The sequence below is a fragment of the Astyanax mexicanus genome, chromosome 10, assembly GCF_023375975.1.
Source record: "Astyanax mexicanus isolate ESR-SI-001 chromosome 10, AstMex3_surface, whole genome shotgun sequence".
NCBI lineage: Eukaryota > Metazoa > Chordata > Actinopteri > Characiformes > Acestrorhamphidae > Astyanax > Astyanax mexicanus.
Genome location: NC_064417.1, coordinates 49,438,959 through 49,460,551, shown reverse-complemented (window position 1 = coordinate 49,460,551; position 21,593 = coordinate 49,438,959). Strand labels below are relative to the sequence as shown.

At 36.1% G+C, this 21,593-nt stretch overlaps 1 protein-coding gene across 2 annotated transcripts in view; it reads right to left on the bottom strand.

The window, feature by feature from the left end:
• The window catches only part of lonrf1 (LON peptidase N-terminal domain and ring finger 1), a 36,047-nt gene that overhangs the window by 9,331 nt on the left and 5,123 nt on the right, over positions 1-21,593 (bottom strand). Inside the window, exons 3-12 of one of the 2 annotated variants that reach the window (XM_049483896.1) lie at positions 15,672-15,790; positions 11,122-11,244; positions 9,702-9,872; positions 8,901-9,036; positions 8,173-8,248; positions 7,342-7,456; positions 5,776-5,897; positions 4,626-4,784; positions 2,068-2,211; positions 146-504 (exon numbers count right to left, since the gene is read on the bottom strand). In XM_049483896.1, the coding sequence (XP_049339853.1) occupies positions 465-504; positions 2,068-2,211; positions 4,626-4,784; positions 5,776-5,897; positions 7,342-7,456; positions 8,173-8,248; positions 8,901-9,036; positions 9,702-9,872; positions 11,122-11,244; positions 15,672-15,790 (1,205 nt within the window). In that variant the 3' untranslated portion in view covers positions 146-464. Of the gene's footprint in view, positions 1-145; positions 505-2,048; positions 2,212-4,625; positions 4,785-5,775; positions 5,898-7,341; positions 7,457-8,172; positions 8,249-8,900; positions 9,037-9,701; positions 9,873-11,121; positions 11,245-15,671; positions 15,791-21,593 lie in introns of those variants that run through there. The other variant, XM_022684309.2, reaches the window with a different exon arrangement.

Below are 21,593 nucleotides of genomic sequence, written 5' to 3'. Positions count from 1 at the left end.
CGGCCGCCTGAGAGGGAGAGCTATCGGCCGCCTGAGAGGGAGAGCTATCGGCCGCCTGAGAGGGAGAGCTATCGGCCGCCAGAGAGGGAGAGCTATCGGCCGCCAGAGAGGGAGAGCTATCGGCCGCCAGAGAGGGAGAGCTATCGGCCGCCAGAGAGGGAGAGCTATCGGCCGCCAGAGAGGGAGAGCTATCGGCTATATCTCTCTCGGGTACCGATATTTGTAGATATTCACAGTCAAATTGCTGTATTAAAAACCCAAAAACCCATTTTTGATTGTTTGACGAGCGCAAAAATGAGCCAATCCAATTGATTTTCATTACATTTACACTCCTTCATACCTAGAGTATTGGTCAAATAGTAAATTGGAATGTCAGTAAGCTAACTTGCATTTAAAATGGTAAAAATAAAACAAGAATTGTATTTTCTATCTGTCGTGTTTTTAAGGGAGATGGATTTAAGGCATTAAATCCCGCCAGAGAGGAAGAGCTTCTTTCTCAGGTACCTTCTGCCTTGTTATCCCAGCTGCACACAGACCACTGATATGAATGCGAACACTATTTTTTTTTTTTTTTTTTACCAGTCCCTAGTAAGCTAACCTGGTGGTGGTGATAAATTACCTGACTAAATTAGCTAGCCAGTTAGCTTAACTTACTGCCAATATTTACTCTTGTTACATTCCTTCTTTGGTCACTGAGTTTTTTAGGCTGTATAGCAGTTAAGTTTTCAGCTGAACCAGCCCTGCTTGCTAGCTTCCATGCTGCAGCACCACCTGCTGTACTCTACTTACTGGCCACCTTGGGGGTGGAGTTAACTTTGGGGAACGAAAAGCATGAGGAGGCAGAGGTAAAAAAAAAAACACAACCATCTGGGACGGACTGCACAGTCCAAATAGAAACGTACGGGCTGAAGCCCTGCTGACAAGAGCTGCCAGTGCTTTAACTCAGCATGTTTCCTTAATATCTGATGATACATCCTGATAATTTTATCATTTACTACTGAAAATAAGTTGCGCATTGGTACTTTAAATTATATTAGATCAAAGGAAAGACATTCAGACATCACTCTTGTAGCCTAATTTACCAATCATGGATCATTGTTCGCAGTGTTTGCATATTTTAATATATTTTTTAATCTGTTTAATCCTGATAAATGTTTTTTCTTAAATAATAGTGTGATGTTCTGTTATTAACATTGGGCAAAGGGAGACCTCTAGTGGTCAGGATTTGTTGCAGTAATATTTTTGAGCCTTCAGTGTTCCCGTAGTTAGTTCAGGCTGTATGAAGGAACTAAACAGTCACAGTTTTCATACTCTGCATTATATGGCCAGAAAATGTTTGCCTGTGAGTATTATTATGTCAAATTTATACTGAGACTATCTCTGAAGTAAACCTTTGTTTATGAACGAAAATAAGTTCAAAATTTCTTCAGGTAATTGTTAATGCTAACCCCTAGCATCTATATTGATTTTTTCCATAGACGTTAGCATTAAGCTAACTATTCAGTTTTCATTTATTAAATGTACAATGTTAAACAATTGCACTAGGAAAACAAATGTAACTAAGATATATTTTGTATGTCTGCCTTACAGTTTTACAGCGTGTCTTAAGTAAAGCTGTTGTCTATCTGCCGAGCTTGTAACAGGGGCAGAATAATTAGGTCTATGCTTCTTCAGTGTTGCAATGTTAATTAACATAATTCTGAACAGATTTCACTCATGCAAACTTTCCGAATTTATTTTTTTTAAAAGCTCAATTTTAACGTTTTACTTACTTACTCTTACAAAATATGGGGTTTAATTCGGGCTCGAGCCAGGTCGATATTTTGGATATTTTGAGCTCGATCTAAGCTCCAAGTCCAAAGCTTGGCTTATTATTTACCCTGCACTGCCACAAACAAGTGAAATTCTAAATCTAAAATTAATTTCAAGGCAATAAATAAATTTTTCCTTTTTAATAAGAATTTTTGTCTCGCTAAGTATTGTAAATGCAAGATTATTTAGCTTATTTTACGAATATCAACCTTAATATAAGCTGTATAAATGCAAACCTTATGGTCTTCTAGGTACTCGATGTCCGCAGTGTGGTATCCGTCCCGCTGGCCTCTCTTCAGCACCCGGAAGCGGCTTCCCCCCACAGTGTCCACGTAGGAGCGTCCATCAGGGAGCAGGTCCAGGTCCAGGATCTCCAGCATGCAGCCGTAATCTGCAAACCTGGACCAGACAGACAGGCCTTCAGTTTAAATTATACTGGAAAGAAAATAACTACAGCTACAGTGGCTTGCAAAAGTATTTAAACCCCTCAAACCCAGCTGTGTGTAATTTAGTCTGAGTATACAGGTGTTCTGTGAAGGCCTCAGTGGTTTGTTAGAGAACACTAGTGAATAGGGGTGTCACGATTTCAATATTTTATCGAAATCGATCGAAATTATGTCATGGTCTCGAGCCTCGAAGTCAAAAAGAGGATCCCTCCCTCTAAGCTACGCAAATGGCGCAGCACACTGTAGCCGACTCCGCGAACATTGTGACTGCTTAAAGAGCAGCCCTTTCTCCAGAGAATGTCTAGCCTCAAATATGTTAATATTTTTGGTACCTTAAGGAGCATCTTTCTCTCAGATAAAGTTAATAATATATATTTGTTATATAAAAAACTTGTCATTCTCAGGGACATAAAAAGTCTTTAAGTCTTATTTGTCATGTTTAACTGTTATAGTAGGATAGAGTTCAGTTTGTTAAGGCTCTAATTGTTCTATTATTTTGTACATGACTGTTCCTGTATTTTTTTTTATTATTTATTTTATGTTGCACATTGCTGTTTTAATAGTGCACATTTCTGCTAATTAAATTATTTAAATTTGACTATTAGTGCCTAATGTGGTGTATTACAGATCACTTGTATCACTTTGCATCACTTATATCAAGCCCACCTTTTGAAATAAGATATTGTAAATTTGATGAATCAAACCAATGACTGATCATAGACTAATCTAAAACTGGCGTAGGCCTCTCTGCTGTAAAAAAAAGAAAAAAAGAAAGTCAACAATCGAATCGAATCGTGACCCTAAAATCAGAAATAAAATCGAATCGAGGATTTAGGTTATCGTGACACCCCTACTAGTGAACAAACAGCATCATGAAGAACAAGGAACTCACCAGAACACAACTGGTCAGAGATACAATTTAAGTGGAGTGAAGCTTAAAGTAGGGTTTGGTTATAAAAACAAAGTATTCTACATCTGTTTCTACAAACCTACCAACTACCAAGACATGATCGTCCAAGAGCCAAGAGGCCCATGGTCACTCTGGAGGAGCTGCAGAGATCCACAACTCAACAAGATAGGAGAATTTGTGTAGCTATTATTAATATCGGGGGGCTGAATACTTTTGTCACGTCACACTTTTCAGAATATTATTTTATTACAATTTTGAAAAACATGTATCCTTTTCATTTCACTTCACAATTGTGTGTTACTTTGTGTTCATCTGTAACTGAAAATCTCAATAAAATACATTTAAGTTTGTGGTTGTAAGGTGATGAAATGTGAAACAGGTCAGTATTATTACCTTCAGAGTGGTTATAATGAAATTGAACAATACAGCTGGAAACTATTCATTAAAGAAGTAGTTTGACAGCATATAAAAGTCTATAAGACTCTACATTAAATTAAAACTGGTTTAATGGCATCTAATGGCTCTCAAAGGGCTGTTTTGGTGAGTTTCCCAGAAGCGTATTAAGAATAATCGTTAAGCAGATTGTGCTGTACGGATTTAAAGTATGGTCATGGATTAAATGGTAGATACTAAGAGTGTTTCACACCTAGAAATTCTAACTATAAATGAAAAAATACATTTCTACTAGATACCTGGATTTCAAAGACTTCTGTAGAAGTTGAAGTATTAACTTAAGATTTTTACTCTTTAAGTAGTTTTGAAAAAAGTACTTTTTAAATACTTTTACTTAAAGTATAAAAGTAAAAGTAATATAAGGGGAAAAAAAATAAATCCATTAAGAACAAAAGCTTAGGCCACGCCCACAGAGTCCTATAGTGCACTATAGTGCACTACCAATAGGGTTTATTCTATCTGGATGGAGAGATTTATCTGGATAGGGGTTTTATTGAACGATGAGAAGCCGGAATAAAAACGAGATGAAATAAAATAGGAGTAACTATTTTAATATGAGGCAATTTTTAAAATTTAAGGAGTAGAAAGTTCAGATAATTTTGTAAAAAAGTATAGATACAGTATAGATAACCAACATTTCTACTTAAGTAACATAATTAAGTATTTGTACTTCTATTACGTGACAACTCGAATGGAGTCCGATTTTGACAGGGAGGCAGAATTTGGCACAAAACCTGGAAATTTACAACATGTATCAAACCAATCAATTTCAGGTATACAGAGACTCCGCCCACATAAGTGATGATGACTGGATGCAGTAAAGTTCTTTAGCTCGCTCATTCACTAAACTGCAGTGTGAAACTGAACAAAACTAACCGGACTAAATGTACAGAAGACAATGAAATAAATACATCAGCCTTGGTTCAGACACTGATCCAGACTTTCTGCACTTAAATAAAAGCACTAATTGATCATTTATAGCAGAGCTGCCGCTGTTCTCTTACCCTTTTCCGTGCTCGTAGCTGCACATGCCGAATTTCTTAGTGCCCGTCTCCATACAGCGGCGCATCATCAGCCGATAGCGCGGCTCAAACACGTGCAGCGGGCACGGGATGCCCGGGTACGCCACCGTGCACACGAAGATCGGGATGTCCTTGGTCAAGCTGAAGAAAAAGAAGAACAGAAGGTAAAGAACGAGTTTGAGATTCTGTAAAGTCCTCAGCTCTGCTGCAATAAAGGATAATATACAACTACATTTAATCCAGACTGATGAATCAGTTCAGGTTCTTTATTTATTGTAAGCACAATTAGTTTTTAACACATTAAATTTATCTAAAAGTATCAAAACATTTTTTTTTTGTTTGGATGATATTGAAATATCGAAAAATATTTCAATAAACATTATTAAACTTTTAGTTTCTGAACACCATTAAAAAGCATGTGACAGTTTATCTATTTATTTTCATTAATTTATTTATTTTATATTTTAATTATGATGCTCTTAATTCATTATTATAAAATGTTCCATTTCTAATCACTCATTATTTTATTATTCACATTTACTATTATTATTATTTATTTTTATTAATTATTTATTCTGTGTTTATTATTGGTCATTTTATTTAGCTTTGTCTATATATTTAATTATTTTTAATAATTAATAGTTTTTCTATTTTAATTCTTATAATTTTAGTTAATTATTATTAAATGTACCCTTTCTTATGACTCTTATTTTCTTATGACTCTTTATTTTATTAATTACTTTTACTATTTTTATTTTTTTATTGTATAAATTCTTTATTCATAAAGATTTTACTATAATTTGTTCATTCATTTTTGATAAAGTCTTTGTGTTAATCATTTATGGTCTTTTCATTTAGATTCTTAATAGATCCATCTCATTTAGATCCATCTAAGTTCATCAGATTAAGATCAGGTGATTAATGTGGAGGACTAACACTTTTTACTGTTTCTATGTAATTCCATATGTTTCTCCTAATTGTTTTCATGTCTTTAATATTAATCTACAATTTAGAAAATAAACTAAACAAAGAAATAAAAAAAAAACACTGAATGAAAAGGTGTGTCCGAACTTTTAACAGGTATTATATATTTATCACAGTGTGTATTAATTGTATTAAGTGAGCGACTCACTTCGAGAGCTCAGCCATCTCTGCGTCGTGCACCTGCTTCCTCTCGGCCAGCTGCTGGGGGAAGAGGCGGGTCATGATCTCCTGCAGCAGCACCGTGGGGTTGTACTTCCTGTTCTTGAAATACTGGTGCAGAACGTGAGAATACGGAGAGATTTAGAACCACAATAGGAACAGGAAGTGTATTAACAATGCATCAAAACAGAACATGCAACTAAAATAGAGCCAAGCTCACACGAGGCAATCCATGCCATGCCTGGGCCTGGGCACGGCTGCCTCCCAAAGCTAAACTGTACCCTGACCTGCTCGCAGAGGTGTGCCAGGGCACGGTTTACCTGGACTCGGGCATGGTACGTATGCAGTGTGAGCACCATCTGTGCCCGAGCACAGAATAAGATGATGTCAGTGATGCAACTTTCCTGTATGGAAACATGGTGGTGTTGTGCCGAATTCAGCGCCCCGCCAGGAAAAGCACCCTCTCTCAGGAGTGTGAACTATGTCCCTTTTATCTGTAACCATGACAGAAATAACCATGACTTTTGGGGCTTATTTCTAACTAAGTTAATGCATATTAACTTCACGCTCCTGAGAGAGGGTGCTTTGCGTGGCGGGGGTGCTGAATTCGGCATAACACCGGCAAGCCCGCTGAGCAGTGAGTAACCCTGCGTTTACACTAGAACACGACGAGTTGCTTGTGCCGCCCCCCAAATTTGTTGCTTGTAAAGCTCAACACACACATGCATCATAGTCCAGCTTCTGACAAGAAAAAAGCCACAAAAAATGTTTATATTTTTTAAATTGTTAGCTCAATTAAGATCACTAAAATGGTTAAAAAGAAATTGATTTTTATAAGACATAGTAAATGTTTTTTTTTTTAATATATATATACATATATAAAAAAGTCATCATGTCTTATACATATATAAACATTTATAATATATATATATATATATATATATATATATATATATATATATATATATATATATATATATATATATATATATATATATATATATTAATAAACAGTGTGATGAACCAAAAGTGCAGAGAGCAGAAGCTTAAGGACCTCGAACTGCCTTGTATGCGATAGATACAAATAAATGCTAGAAGCCAATCAGATTAGAATGTTGCTTCATCACAGATTAGAATGTTGCTTCATCACGTCATAATTCATTTACATCAAGTTGAGAAAAATTCAACTCCGTGTCGCTTATCGCTCTGCCACTTTGTTGCGCCCTGCAATAGGAAATGAATGGTCACCTGTCACGTCGTCGCTTTCCAGTGTGAATGCAGGTTTAGTGTGCTCGGGCCCGGATTGTTTAAACGCAGTGAGATTGCAGGCCAACGGGGGAATTGGGAGGGGGCAAAACCGTGCTCCAGCATGATTCAACCAAACCATGCCTAGTGTGAGTACAGCCTTAATGCTTCTCTTTATTGTGGTAAAGTGTTTAGAAAAACAAAAAAAAATGGAGAGCTTGGGTTCAATGTTTTTAGTATCCTAAAATAAAATCTGTCAATTCTCCTACGAATGACGAATTAATTCTAATTATAATCACTCGACACTAACCTCCTGCAGGGGTTGTTTGCAGAGTGGACAGCGGAGATTATGGTCCAGACTTCTCTCAATACAGTTCTTACAGAACGTGTGGCCACAGGGTGTGGTGACCGGATCATAGAACAACCTAACAGAATCAAGCATGGATTAAAGACCATTTACTCACAGAAAAAAAAGATACAGATAACAAATAATAACAGTATTATATAATTACATTTATTTTATTGTCCTATTCAAACCCAATAAGAAAAAGTAAAATATTGCTTTCAGCAATTGTTTTTGAAAAGTTACTTTATTTCAGTAATTCAGTTCTAAATGTTAAACTCATATATTATATAGATGTATTACACACAGAGTGATCTATTTTAAGCGTTTTTTTTTTTTTTTTCTTTAATTGTTGATGATTATGGCTTTTATGAAAACCTAAATATCAAATTTTACCAATTGGTACTTTTGACAGTGTGGGCAGTGTGCCAAATTCTGCTGGAAAAAGAAAATGAAAGGAAAGCAAGAAGTGCTGTAAGATTTTGTGAGAATAAAACACAGTGGATCAACACCAGCAGATGTCATGTCTCTCCAAACCATCACTGATCATCAGTAAATTTTACGTTTCATTTGTAAATGAAGGGAGCAGAGTCTGGAGGAAGAGTGGAGAGACACACAGTCCAAACTGCTCGAGGTCTAGTGTGAAGTTTCTACAATCAGTGATAATAAACGCTATAAAATAGATCACTTTGTGTGTAATACATCTATATAATATATGAGTTTTACATTTTACATTTAATCTAATTCAGAATTTAAAGGCATCACTCCATCATTGTTTAGTACTGAGAATGAACTGACCTGATGCAGAGAGGACACTCAAAATCTGATACAGTGAGAACACTGAGCGTAGTCTCCCGGCCCACGCTGCACGTTCCTACAACACAACAGACATGGGAAATGAAAATGTGCATCACCTCCAGGAATGATGAAGACAAGCTCTGAGTGAACACTATTGTTCACTCAGATATCTGCAGTGTAATTAAATGTAATTTATACTAGGGGTGGGCAATATTATATCGTATACAATATATCGTGACACAGAAATATCATGATATTAAAAATCCATATCGTGATAATAGGGATGTTCTGTCTTAAAATTAGTCTATTATTTACTGTAAAGCTTTAGGTGTATTTATTGTATAATTGTTTTAGTTTGCAGTTTATATGCATGCACTGAATATTCTGCAATATTATTTGCTGCATTATATTATTTTATGCTATATTATTTATTTTGCCACATTATGATTATTCTGTTATACTATTATACTATATTCTTATTATATTATATAATTATTATATATTCCTCATATTTTAGTTTTCCTATATCGCCAAGTATATCGTTATCGCAAAAATACCCTGAAATATCGTGATATTATTTTAGAGCCATATCGCCCACCCCTAATTTATACGTTTATATACATGTATTTAAATACAATACAATACAATACAATACAACAGTATTAGATCTAATAAGAAAGGAAGGCAGTGTGTCGGTGCAGCACTGTTCTCTATAATCCTCCTCCCACCTCTCGTCTGTCTCTCCTCCTTCCTCATCATCAGCTCTTCATCATCCTCGGCTGGGGGCAGGAAGGACACGGCCTGGCACAGACTCAGACAACACTCTGTACTGCTGTCCTGCTTTACTTTACATACAGCCTGAGTCTGAGAGAGAAAGAGAGAGAGAGAGAGAGAGAGAGAGAGAGAGAGAGAGAGAGAGAAATATAGAAGGAGAGAGAAAGACAGAGGGAGACAAAGAAAGAAAGAGAAATCGAGGGAGAGAGAGAAAGACAAATAGAAAGTGGAAAAAAAGACAAAAAGAGAAAGAGACACAGGAAGAGAGACAAAAAGAGAGATAGAGAGACAAAGAGAGCCAATCATTTTCGAGAGAGAGAGACAAAAAGAGAAAAAGACAAAAAGAGAGATAAAAAGTGAGAGAAAGAGGGACAAAGAAAGAGAGACAGAGAGAGAGCAGTCATTGCATGGCCTGGTTTAATGTAAAAGTTGTTGGAATGGCAGCCAATAAAAAGATATGAAAATACTTAACCAGTATTAAGACCTTTATAAATCAACCAAATATGTAGTTCATTCAACATTATGTCAATCAATTATTTTCAACATGCACAGTGTTTCCAACACAACACATATTTTGCAGTGAAGGCCTGCTCCTGCTAAATTATGACCCCTGTCATTTCAGAATTTTATGAAAATTTTATTTAAAATATTTAAAAACAGTTTTTTTATGTTACCAAACATGTTTATAATGTATAATTATATTCTGTTGCCTGATAAAGCACCAGTGAACAGACTGGGTTTAGATGTAATCTCACCTCCAGACAACCCGCTCTCTCCTCCAGCTGCTTCCTGGAGCACTGCAGGCCCTCAGTGTGAGAGGGGCCCACAGAGCTGGTAATGGGGCAGGGGTCCCTGAGGTATTCAGCCACGACATGCAGGATACGGGGGACCTCGTCCGGTACAGCCACCCCCTCTGCCTCTAAAACCTGCCCAGCACAGACAAACATAAATAACTAATATTATAATTCACATTTCAGCATCTGTTCACTGGCAAAAATGTTCTGACTAATACTCTAAACGTGTCTGCCATGTACTCGAAGAGGAATTGAGAAAACAGTGTCGCTACAGATACAGTCATGCTATTTCTCTCTGTTTTGGATCTTCTTTTTTTAATTTGGATGATAAATTGCCCCAGAAATAATTGTAATAAACTATATTACTGTTATTTTAAAGGGTAACTAACCCCCCTCCACCCTCAGCTCAAATTTAAAAAAAAAGCAAAAAAAAAAAATAAATGGGAGGGGTAGTTTGACAGGGGCACTGGGTGATGTATTGGTTTAGGGGCGGAGCAGGGCAGGAGGGAGCGCTGATTGGCTTAGCTGCAGCAGCAGCATTGTGTCTATAGCACAGATGAACCTCAAAGGGTGCTGCAGAGGTGGAAATTACCACAATAAAAGCGTTTTTAATTAAGTTATTAAAGAAAAAAAATATGGTTTACGGTTCCGCCACTAATATAATGCAAACATAATAGCGTCATTATGAACTTTTAATTATTGAGAATATATTTATCATTGTGACAGGGCTACAATGGAAGTAACTCATGCAGATATTGAAAAAATTTACATTCAATACTGATTAAGTTCATGATTAGGCTAAGGTTAGAATTGGGTTCAGGTATAAGTTGAGTTTACCAATATCAAAACCCCATTTTACATAAGAAATTTGACATTTCTGCTCAGTTTCCTGAACAGGGGTTAAGATTAGTTGTGGACTATTTTTTTCTTCCCATTGAAAACTCGCTAAGTGGTCCAGCAGTCTAAAGTTATGCCACTATTATCGGGAGATCGCTGGTTTGAATCCCGGTCATGCAGCTTGCCATCAGTTGCCGGAGCCCTGAGAGAGCACAATTGGCCTTGCTCTGTCTGGGTGGGTACAGTAGATGGCGCTCTTTCCCCTCATCACTCCTAGGGTGATGTGGATCAGCACAAGGCTGCATCTGTGAGCTGATGTATAAGAACAGAGTAGCTGCACTTTCCTCCGAGCGTTAGCGCTGTGACACTACTCAGTAATGCTGCATCAGCAGCAGTTCAAAAAGAGGCGGAGTCTGACTTCACATGTATTGTAGGAGGTATGTCCTAGTCTTTACCCTCCTGGTGTTGAGGCATCACCAGTGATGGGGAATATACAAATGAGTTAAATGAGTGGGAGTGAGTGTAACACTGCCTGTCAACTTACCTCCTTAATTTGGTTCTTAGCAGGAGCGAAGTCAGGGTGCTGCTTCAGACAGTCGTGGAACTGACGTAGTGCTTCACTTTTCTTTCCCATCTCCAGCAGCACATTCCCTTTACGAAATAATCCCTACAGAAACACAGAGCATACGTACAAACAGTCACAACCAGGCTAACACTGAACACCTAACCTCCTACCATCTGACCACAGTTTACAGCATCTCTGTGCACATTTCCTGACTATTTACACAGCCAAAAGATTGAAGCCAGGTGATGTTATGACTGTGGCTAAGACTAATGATTATTTTAGCAGTCGAAAAAAAAAAAAAAAAAGATAACTTATTTTTGATATATTTTTTTTTATTATTTTATGCTTCCTGTCAGAAGTGCATGTTTTATCATACCACAGCTTAACTATTGGGAGCCTAGGCCAATTTGTCAAGACATTTTAACACAAAAGAGCCCATGGTTACCCTTTATACACTTTAAAAGATTTGTAAAGTTTCTTACAGCACGCTGTCCATCATTTTATCTCATGAAGTTCCTAAGTAACACATATAGGAAATGCTGAGAGCATCACTACTTATTAGTAGCCTTATTAATATAATGTAGGAGTGTAAGGCTTGTTCTTGTCATAAAATTAGCTTTTTTAAAAGTAAGTGTATCTTTGGATTCTGTAATTCTGTTCCAAACATTATAATCATTCAACTGCTTAAATTAAAGGTATCATATACAATCCATATACTATGAGAGAGCAAGACCCACTGTGCTCTCTCAGGGCTCTGGTAGCTGATGGCAAGCTGCATGACTGGGATTCGAACCAGCGATCTTTCGATCATAGTGGAAACGCTTTAAACCGCTGGACCAATCGTCACACCTAATGTGGTCATGTTTTGATTAAATAAATTACTAAGTTCTTAATAATTATTAGCATAGTAGTTCCAATTTAAATGTTTATTTGTTTGTTATGTATTATAATATTAGTCTACCTTCAGTAAGGCATTTCACTTACAAATAAATGCATCAACAGCTAATCAATAAAATCTGTAAATAATGAACACTTTCTTATTTTTATGAAATCAATACAATTTTATAATCAACATAATCAACGTCCTCACCAAATCAAACCTTTACAAACGATCACACCTCTATAAATCATCTATAAAATCTAGTTTTAGCATTAAAACACGAGCTTGTGTTATAGAGACACCTCGAGAATCTAATTATGCTTCCTGCATAGCGCACACTGTTTTGAGCATTACATCAGAGGTGATATAACAGTGAGCACAGAGACAACCTGTGCCAACTGTGCCGTAACCTCTCACTCCTATAATGACCTGCTCACGCCAGTCATACACCAAAATAACATAACATAACACTCAATACAGATCCACACCAAAGGGCACGACTGCAGGTCTGATACACGCTCATAAAACACCTGATAAAAGGAAACAGCACCTGCACTTCACCTTTGATCTTTAAAGTATAATACATAATTTAATTTAATAACCTGTTTAGATGTTTATACAACAGGAAATTATATATAAAATAAAAACTAGCTTCTTATAGTGGCCTTGTGACAGACAGAGCTGACAGACTGACCCTAAATCAGTTCTCTAACATTACATTACACTTCTGACTGCTGAAATAAATTTTGATAATAATATCATTACAAAAAATAATCACTAAAATTATTAATTTTTCATTTTAAAGTCAAATTTTTGCTATTATTCTGTGACTTCTGCATTTTATGAAACTTTCTACATTTTAATTACATATTTCTGTTTTTTTTACTTACACCTAAAGCAGGTATTTAGAAATAAAAGTTTGGACACACCTTCTCATTTTTCCCCTACATTATAAATGAATACTATAGTGATCCAGACTATGAAGAAACACATAAAGAATCATGTAGTAACTTAAAAGTGTTAAACAAACCAAAACACTTATCTTTTCAGAACTGTCTATAACTCCTGATTCTAATTGCTCTGTTCATTTGATCAATTTCATCTTTTATTTTATTTTACTTGAGTATTTTATTTATTATTATTATTATTATTATTATTATTATTATTATTATTATTATTATTATCTCATTTTATGTAAGGTGACCTTGCTCTTGCTTTCCTGGGGCAGTCCTGATAAGTGCCAGTTTCATCATTACATTTTTCATGGTCTTTGAGACTGCACTTGAGGATACTTTCAAAACTAAAGTACTTAAAATGTTTCAAATTGACTAACCCTCATTTTTTTCTTAAAGTCATTCTTTTCTTCACCTAGTTGAGTAGTTGTTGCTTCTCATAATCTGGATTAGAACATTACTCAAATATTCACTATTCACTGTATACCTGTAACTCTACCTCTTCACTACTTTACTTTAACTGATGCTCTCAAACACTTTATTAAGAGACAAGAAATTCAAGTAATTAACTCTTGATGAGTTCAGCACAGCTGTTATCTGAAAGCCTGAATTCCAAGTGACTCTACCTCATAAAGCTGACTGAGAAAATCCATCAGAGATGTGCAAAACTGTCTAATCTAAGCAAGATATGCTTCTTTGAATAATCTGAAATATAAAACATTCTTTTTTTGATTACTAAATATATTTATATGTTTTTCTTCATAGTTTGGATGACTTTAGTATTAGTCTACAATGCAGAACATTTTAAAATAACAAAAAAATAATAATTTAAGGTGTCTCCAAACTTTTGACTGGTAATATATATCTCAGTATTACAATATAGATTATAAAAGAGATTTGTAACCTCAGTGTGACTGCCATTGTTAAATAATGGTAAAGTTAGTAAATAATAAAAATGCCTCCTGAATCATGAATAGATTGTCCTTAACGGATGTTTTGACAGGAAATTAAATAGATGAATGGCGGCTTCTGAGGTCTGCAGAGTAGTGTACATAAAATTTCATACTGATATTTCATGCTGAGCTTTAATTCTCACAAAACAGTAAAACATAATGGATAAAATAAACTTAATCATTTGAGCTTTCTTTAAAGAGGACATACAGGTATTATACCTGCACAAAATCACTCTCATATAAAGAGATCTCACCAGCTCTACATTCTTACCAGTCCCTTTCAGAATGAGCCGTTTTTAAGGGCTCTGTCACTTTTATGCAAATAAGCTGTTGCTGGCCACTTAATGTATATGCTTACCATTTAGCTTGTGCTTAACTGCGATAGAAGCACAAAACCTATTGTTGAAAGGACTAACATCTCCCTCATCTGCTGACTTGCAACGGACAGTAGGTACAGATCCCTCCCTCAGAAGAAGTCTGCTGGGTAATCCTGCTATGTCCTGTCTAGAGGTTTTAAAGCCAAAATGACTGAAATGGCGGTTCTTCAACTGATCTAGTGGGTGGGGCTCTGGTGGGGGTGGTTCTATGCAGGTTTCCTACTTGTAGAAGCATACAGCTCTGGAAAAAATAAGATACCACTTAAAAATTAATTGATTTTACCAAATTAAAAACCTCTGGAATATAATCAAGAGGAAGATGGATGATCACAAGCCATCAAACCAAGCTGAACTGCTTGAATTTTTGCACCAGGAGTAAAGCAGCATAAAGTTATCCAAAAGCAGTGTGTAAGACTGGTGGAGGAGAACATGCAAAATCAGAAAAACTGATTCAGTAACTGAAGTGGTCCCTTAATTTTTTCCAGAGCTGTATGTACTGATACCAAATTCTTTCATCTGATACACAGAAAACGGATAGATGAATTTTTTAGTCCATCTAATAGAAAAACCCACAAAAATTGAGTTTTGCATACTTCTAACCTACAAAATCAACCATATATAGCTCTTGATATATAGCTCTTTTTCATCAATGTGAAATGTGATCCATTCTTGTGCACCTAACTTCAATCGTTCGGCACATTTACACCAAAAAAAAAAGGTCCTGGAACCCAAAAAGTTGTTTTGAGCTGGAATTAAACAATAGTAGGTTCAGTAGTGTGAATTAAGAGCCGTAGTTTAATTCCCTCTGTTGATGGCATATTCTGTGATATAAAAAGCATATAAAATTATATAAGTGATATAAAATGTTCTTTTAAACCAGAACCTTGAACAGGGTATCTGCACATTTTAAAACCGCTCAAATTTAATGACTTTTAAGACCTTTTTAATACCTCTTAATAAAAAATAAAAAATAATATTATTACTGTGGCAAAAAAAATGACAAACTAGGTGATGGTATACAAAAAGTTTAACTAAACTGAAATAAGAAATTTAGTCCGCCTTACGCAACATTACTGACTTTCTATTGGCAAAAATCATTTTAAATAACTATCAAATGAACATAGAAGCATGATTAAAATTAAATGCTCCGCACAGCTATTCACTTTGCCAAAGATATAATTTAATGCCTCCCCTCCTAAAATTCCAGACATTTTAAGACATTTCTAGACCTTGAATATGTAAAACTAAATATAGAACATTTTAAGACATTTAAGGACCTGTGGGTACCCTGTTTAATCAGAGTTCTTTTGGTCGTATAAAGGGCTATGAGAGAAACAGGACAGACGAGTAAAGCTCCAGACTTTACCTCAGTCCAGTTGGGCCTGACTCGGCACAGGTCCTCCAGGTCACGGAGAGCGTCTGAGTAGCGGCGGAGACCCATACTGGCCTCAGCCCTCCATACTTTCAGACTCACATCATCAGGAGCTGCAGGAGGAGATCAGAAAAGAAAAAGAATTTAGATAAAATAAGAATTAAAACACATTTAAAATACACTGAGACAAAATGGGAAACTGTTCTGTGTCCTAATTAATAAAAAGTTTGCAGTGATTTTCAGTACAGAATCAGTACAGCTTGTTTTTAATGCAGTGCTGCCTGAGGGCCTGAAGATCCCTAGCATCATTCAGTATATTGACCATCGGTCCTGTCTCATGCAGCCTTCTCCAGGGTCTCTAAACCTTTTAATCATAATAATATGTACTATAGATCAGTGATTCTCATATAGTATTCTCATCATATATTTACTGATGGATTTTGTCTCTTTCACATAGAGATTTCTCAAGATTCTCTGAAACATTTGATGATGTTAAGAGCTGTAGATGGTGTGATTTCCAACATCATCTCAATTTTATGTTAAGATTTTTTTCTGAAATTATGCTCCATTTCTTGACCTTTAATCTTTTATCAGATTGGTGACTCTAAAATTCTCTTTTTTACACCCAGTTTTCATATTAGTACCATGTACTTCTCTAACCCTTTTTTTGTTGGCTGTAGGGCTGAACGATTTTGGAAAATAATCTAATTGCCATTTTTTAGCTATAAATTGCGATTGCGATTTAAAATGATATTTTTCAACAACAGAAGCAATAAATCAATCTGTTTAATAATAAACAATGTCAGATTTATTTAAAGCACAGATAACAATAAAGCAAAAAATCTATGCTTTTCCTTTTCATCATTTGTTTTTTTTTTTATAGAAAAATAAATAGATAAATAGCTTTTCCTTTTCACCATTTTTTTTTATTAGGAAAAACAATAGATATACAAAATTTAACTTACTGCTCTCCAGCTAGTAACATCATGAAAAATTAAAGTGCAAAAAACATAAAGAGAATCTGCTTTAACCAACTCGTTATTTTCTGTATTTGAAGATGCAGCACTGGTCGTTGGCATTTTTGCCTTGCAAATACCACCAAGGCTTTGTGGTGTTTTTTTAAATGCTGAAAAAGGTTTGTAGTGTTACCTCGCGTCGTAGCAACAGTAGCAAGGCACGTTTAGCACAGTACCTGACGTTGAGCAGCATCTTCTTTTTTAAAGCCAAAGTAAATTCTACACAACTGACGTGTTCCTTCGAGCCTGAAGCCATTGTGCAACAAGGGCGTGTTCACACCTGTAGTTCGTTTCTAATGAGTTCGTTTACTTGGAGCGTTTTCTCGCTCTGTTCGGTCTAAAATGCGCATCAATAAACCACGCGAGCAGCCTGTGTCCTCTGATTGGTCAGAGCTGTCTGACACGGGAGTACATTAAATATAAATATACGAAAAAAGTAAATACAGCGAGAAGATTTTGTGTTCCAGCGCAAATATCTGTGCTTTAACACTGAACGCTGAAACGCTGCACTTTCAAACACAGTGATTTATACATAATAAACAGAGTTACGCGGCTGTGAGCTATGAATGCAGCGCAGATTTATACATAATAAACAGAGCAGTGAATGCAGCGCAGATTTATACATAATAAACAGAGCAGTGAATGCAGCGCGTGCATGGACACAGTGTTTGTTCACAGCTGTGGTAATTAGCGTTATCTGGCTAATATATTAGTTTAAACTATGCTTGCTTTTTTAGCAGTTTAGCTCAAATAAATGGCTTATATTTAATAGCTGGATCCGATCGAGACCGGATCACGTTCTCACCACAAGCGAACCGCTCCAGAGTTCGTTTGGTACCGGACCGAGACCACCTCCTCTAGCTGGTCTCGGTCCGGTTCTTTTGATCCGCACCCGAGTGCGATTACTGTTACACCTGCTCAATCAAACCGCACTAAAGTTACAAACGGACCAGAGTTCATTTTAACCGGACCAAATAGTGCTGGTGTGAAAACGCCCTAAAGTGCGCTGTGTTGGCTTCACTTCTCCACCTCCCTGCCTTCTGCTCGGGTATGCTCCGCTCGTCCTCGGCTTGGCTCGCTCCCAAGTCACGTGACCAGTCAAATCGCAGCCAGTGCGGTTAGAGAATCGCGTTTTAAAATATCGCGAGATTATGCAAATGCAATTAATCGTTCAGCCCTAGTTGGCTGTTGCAACTTTTTAAAGACGTGTTGCTGCCACCAGGTTTTAAAGTGTGTTAATGCTTTTTTCTATTAAATACATTTTAGTTTAAGTTAGTTTAAGTTCTTTATATGTATGTCTACATATATTTTCCAATTTTTTTTCAAAGTCAGTTCAGTGTTTTGCAGAAAATTACAGCACTTCATGTTTCTCTCTGCTGATGACAACTTTTATGGAGATGTGGATTTCATTTTCCAGCAGGACTTGGCACTCTGCCCACATTGCCAAAAGTACCAATTGGTCTTATATAATATTCTAATGTTCTGAGTATAAAACAGTATAAAACAGATTCTGGTTTAAAGTTTAACACTTTTTCTGCATGTGTTCCTGTAGAGCTTTTTTATAGTCTTCAATAATCAATTTGAAGTAATTTAAATGTAAAAAAAAAAAAAAAAAAGAAAGAAAGAAAACACATTAAATAAGAAGAAGTGTGTCCAAACGTTCTAGGACTCTTTTGACTCTTTTGACTGGTACTTCAGTACCAAGAGAGTTTCATTTGCTGCTCAGAGTTTCTACAGACACATGTAATCAGCTTCTATACAGCCTAACTCTGCACAAGCGTTCCTCCCACTCTGCTGTTTACACAAGAGAGAGAAGTGCCTCAGCGCCGACCAGCAGCTCCGCGTACATAACCCAGATTAATTAGTGCTCGGATCATGTAAGCAATATGTAATACACTCAAATAAACGTCCCAGGGTTCAAGTTTAACATGCAGAGAGAGGATGAGGCTGAGTTACAGATTAACGTGAGGGTGAGGGTGAGGGTGAGGGTGTGACGCTGACTGGAACCTCAGCATTCCTAGAAAGCGCTGAGTAACACAGATGTAAACAGCTGTGTTACATGTTCCCCGTGAGGGCGGGGCCGAACAGCTGACCGAGGTTATTTAACATACAGAACAGGAGTGTGTCATAAGACGCAGTTACACAAGCAGGAAATACACAGAGGACACAACTCACACAGGCCTGTAATCTCTCAACACAGACAAACTACAGTATCTCACAACACTGAGAAGACGTCTAACATTTTTCTATTAATGTAAAAGTATATTGGAAAACTGGATCATTCACTGTTTCTGTTTCTTTTTTCTTTTATGGAAATTATTTATTTATTTTTTTTATTTTACATAGTACTATGTAAAGTAATACAAATTCAATTTTATGTTTTCCTTTTTTTAGTTTCCTTTTTTTGCATTATTTGGATTGATTTTATAGAAAGATTAAAAAAAATATAGAGATGGAGGATTAAGTATACGAATAAGCAACAGACATAATACATTTTTTTAGTGTATAATTAGATGCACAACAGGGTTCCACCACTTTAAAAAATTAGAATATCATTGAAAAGTTGCTTTATTTTCGTAATATATGTTATATAGATGTATTACACACAGAGTGATCTATTTTAAGTTGTTTGTGTTTTTATAAGCCATAATATAAATACATAAATAATGACCTTAAAAACCCAAAAATCAGAGTCTCAGAAATGTTTATATTATATAAAACCAATTGGTGCTTTGGGCAGTGTGCCAAGTCCTGCTGGAAAATGAAATCTTGTCAGCAGAGGGAAGCATGAAGTGCACTGACTTTAGACTTGATAATAAAACACAGTGGATCAACACCAGCAGATGACGTGTCTCTCCAAACCATCACTGATCATCAGTAAATTTTACATTTCATTTGTAAATCAAGGGAGCAGAGTCTGGAGGAAGAGTGGAGAGACACACAGTCCAAACTGCTTGAGGTCTAGGGTGAAGTTTCCACCAATCAGCGATCAGTTAATTAAGAAGTTTACAACCCATGGCACTGTAGCTAGAGAAGAGAAAAACTGATGAATCAATTCCAAAAGGAATTTAAGCTGTCTAGCAGGCTCAGGGTGCATCAGTGTCGGCGCAACCTGTCTGTCGACTTTTGAATGAAATAAAACGCTATGGCAGGATAAACAGTGAGACCTCACTGCTGACACAGAGACATAAAAGTGAAATTTGCCAAAATATACGGGAGTAAAGTCAAAATCCTTCTGGGAAAACATTTTGTGGACAGATCACTTCCTTCTACTGTTTACTGAAAAACGGGAAAAGGCCTTCAAAGAAAAGAACACACTACCTACAAACAAAGAAATCTATAGATTACCAAAAGGGCCCAGTGGCAGAAAGCTGTGTCTTATTGATGGATGTTTAAAACTGACATATACAGCTCTGGAACAAAATTAAGAAACAACTTCAGTTTCTGAATCATTTTCTTTTATTTCACTATTTATAGGTTTATGTTTGAGTAAAATGATCATTGTTGTTTTATTCTTAAAATTACAAACAATATTTATCCCAAATTCCAAATAAACATTTTGTAATTTAGTGCATTTATTTTTGCAGAAAACGAGAAATGGCTGAAAAAACCTCAAATAATGCAAATAAATCAAGTTCATATTCATAAAATTTCAGAAATCAATATTTGGTGGAATAACCCTGTTTTTTAATCACAGTTTTCGTGCATCTTGGCATCATGTTCTCCTCCACCAGTCTTACACACTGCTTTTGGATAACTTTATGCTGCTTTACTCCTGGTGCAAAAATTCAAGCAGTTCAGCTTGGTGGTTTGATGGCTTGTGATCATCCATCTTCCTCTTGATTATATTCCAGAGGTTTTTAATTTGGTAAAATCAAAGAAAATCATCTATTTTTTTTCCAGAGCTGTTTGATATAAAACATATTAATCAGGAATCTCTGTCTGCAGCAGAATACAAAACCCTACAGTTGATGTATGTGTATAATGGTGACACTGCAGCCTCGCTGACCCTCTGCACCGCGTGAGTTTATTATAGACGATACGTGTTCTGATTGCCAGCAGCACATTTTAATCCACTTTTCCAGCTCATTAACCTGTTAATAACCACCCAGCGCTTATGAAATCACTGATGTGCTGCACAATCAGGTCAGCTCTTCAGCTGCTTTCCTGCGTGGGTGAAAAACTGGCACCAGCTCAGTCTTTATCTGTGTTAGACTTTAATAATCTACAATAAAGCTCTGCTACTCCGGCCAGAGACAAAACTCTGCAACAACAGTACATTATTTTTCCACAAGAGCCAAGATTAAAACGTTTCAACACCCCCACGCGTTCCACTGAGTACAGACACAATTCATCCTGATTTAGCGGTGTTTTCGCTCACACTGCTATCCGACACCCCTGTTTAAACGGAATGTTTTTCTGCACATGAGTTAATGCATGATTTTACAGCACAATTTCTTTTCATTTGCTGAATTTACTATATCAGACAAAAATGTGTAATTTCTGTGAAGTATTTGTAAATTGTTTGCACAGTAAAACCTTATCAAATTTTACTTCATTTTCTACCCAATTTGCTTTTAAAGGCAGTTTACCCAATCTCTGTTCAGATAAACTACCTGTAATACTAGCAAAAAAGACTTGCATATGGTATACTTGACAACGCAGAAGCTTTAGTCCTGATAAAAGAATATCTAAAATTAATCACATTAATTACTTTTTGCCAAAAAAGTATTTTAAATTGTACTATTCAACTGAATTTTAGCTAGGGAGCAAATAAATGAATAAGTGGCACAGACTTAAACATTTCCCTGTAATGAACATCAGTCAGTAACAGATGCTGTAAATACTGTATATATCTTACAACAATGTACCAATTAATTACAGCTGCACCTTTACCTCC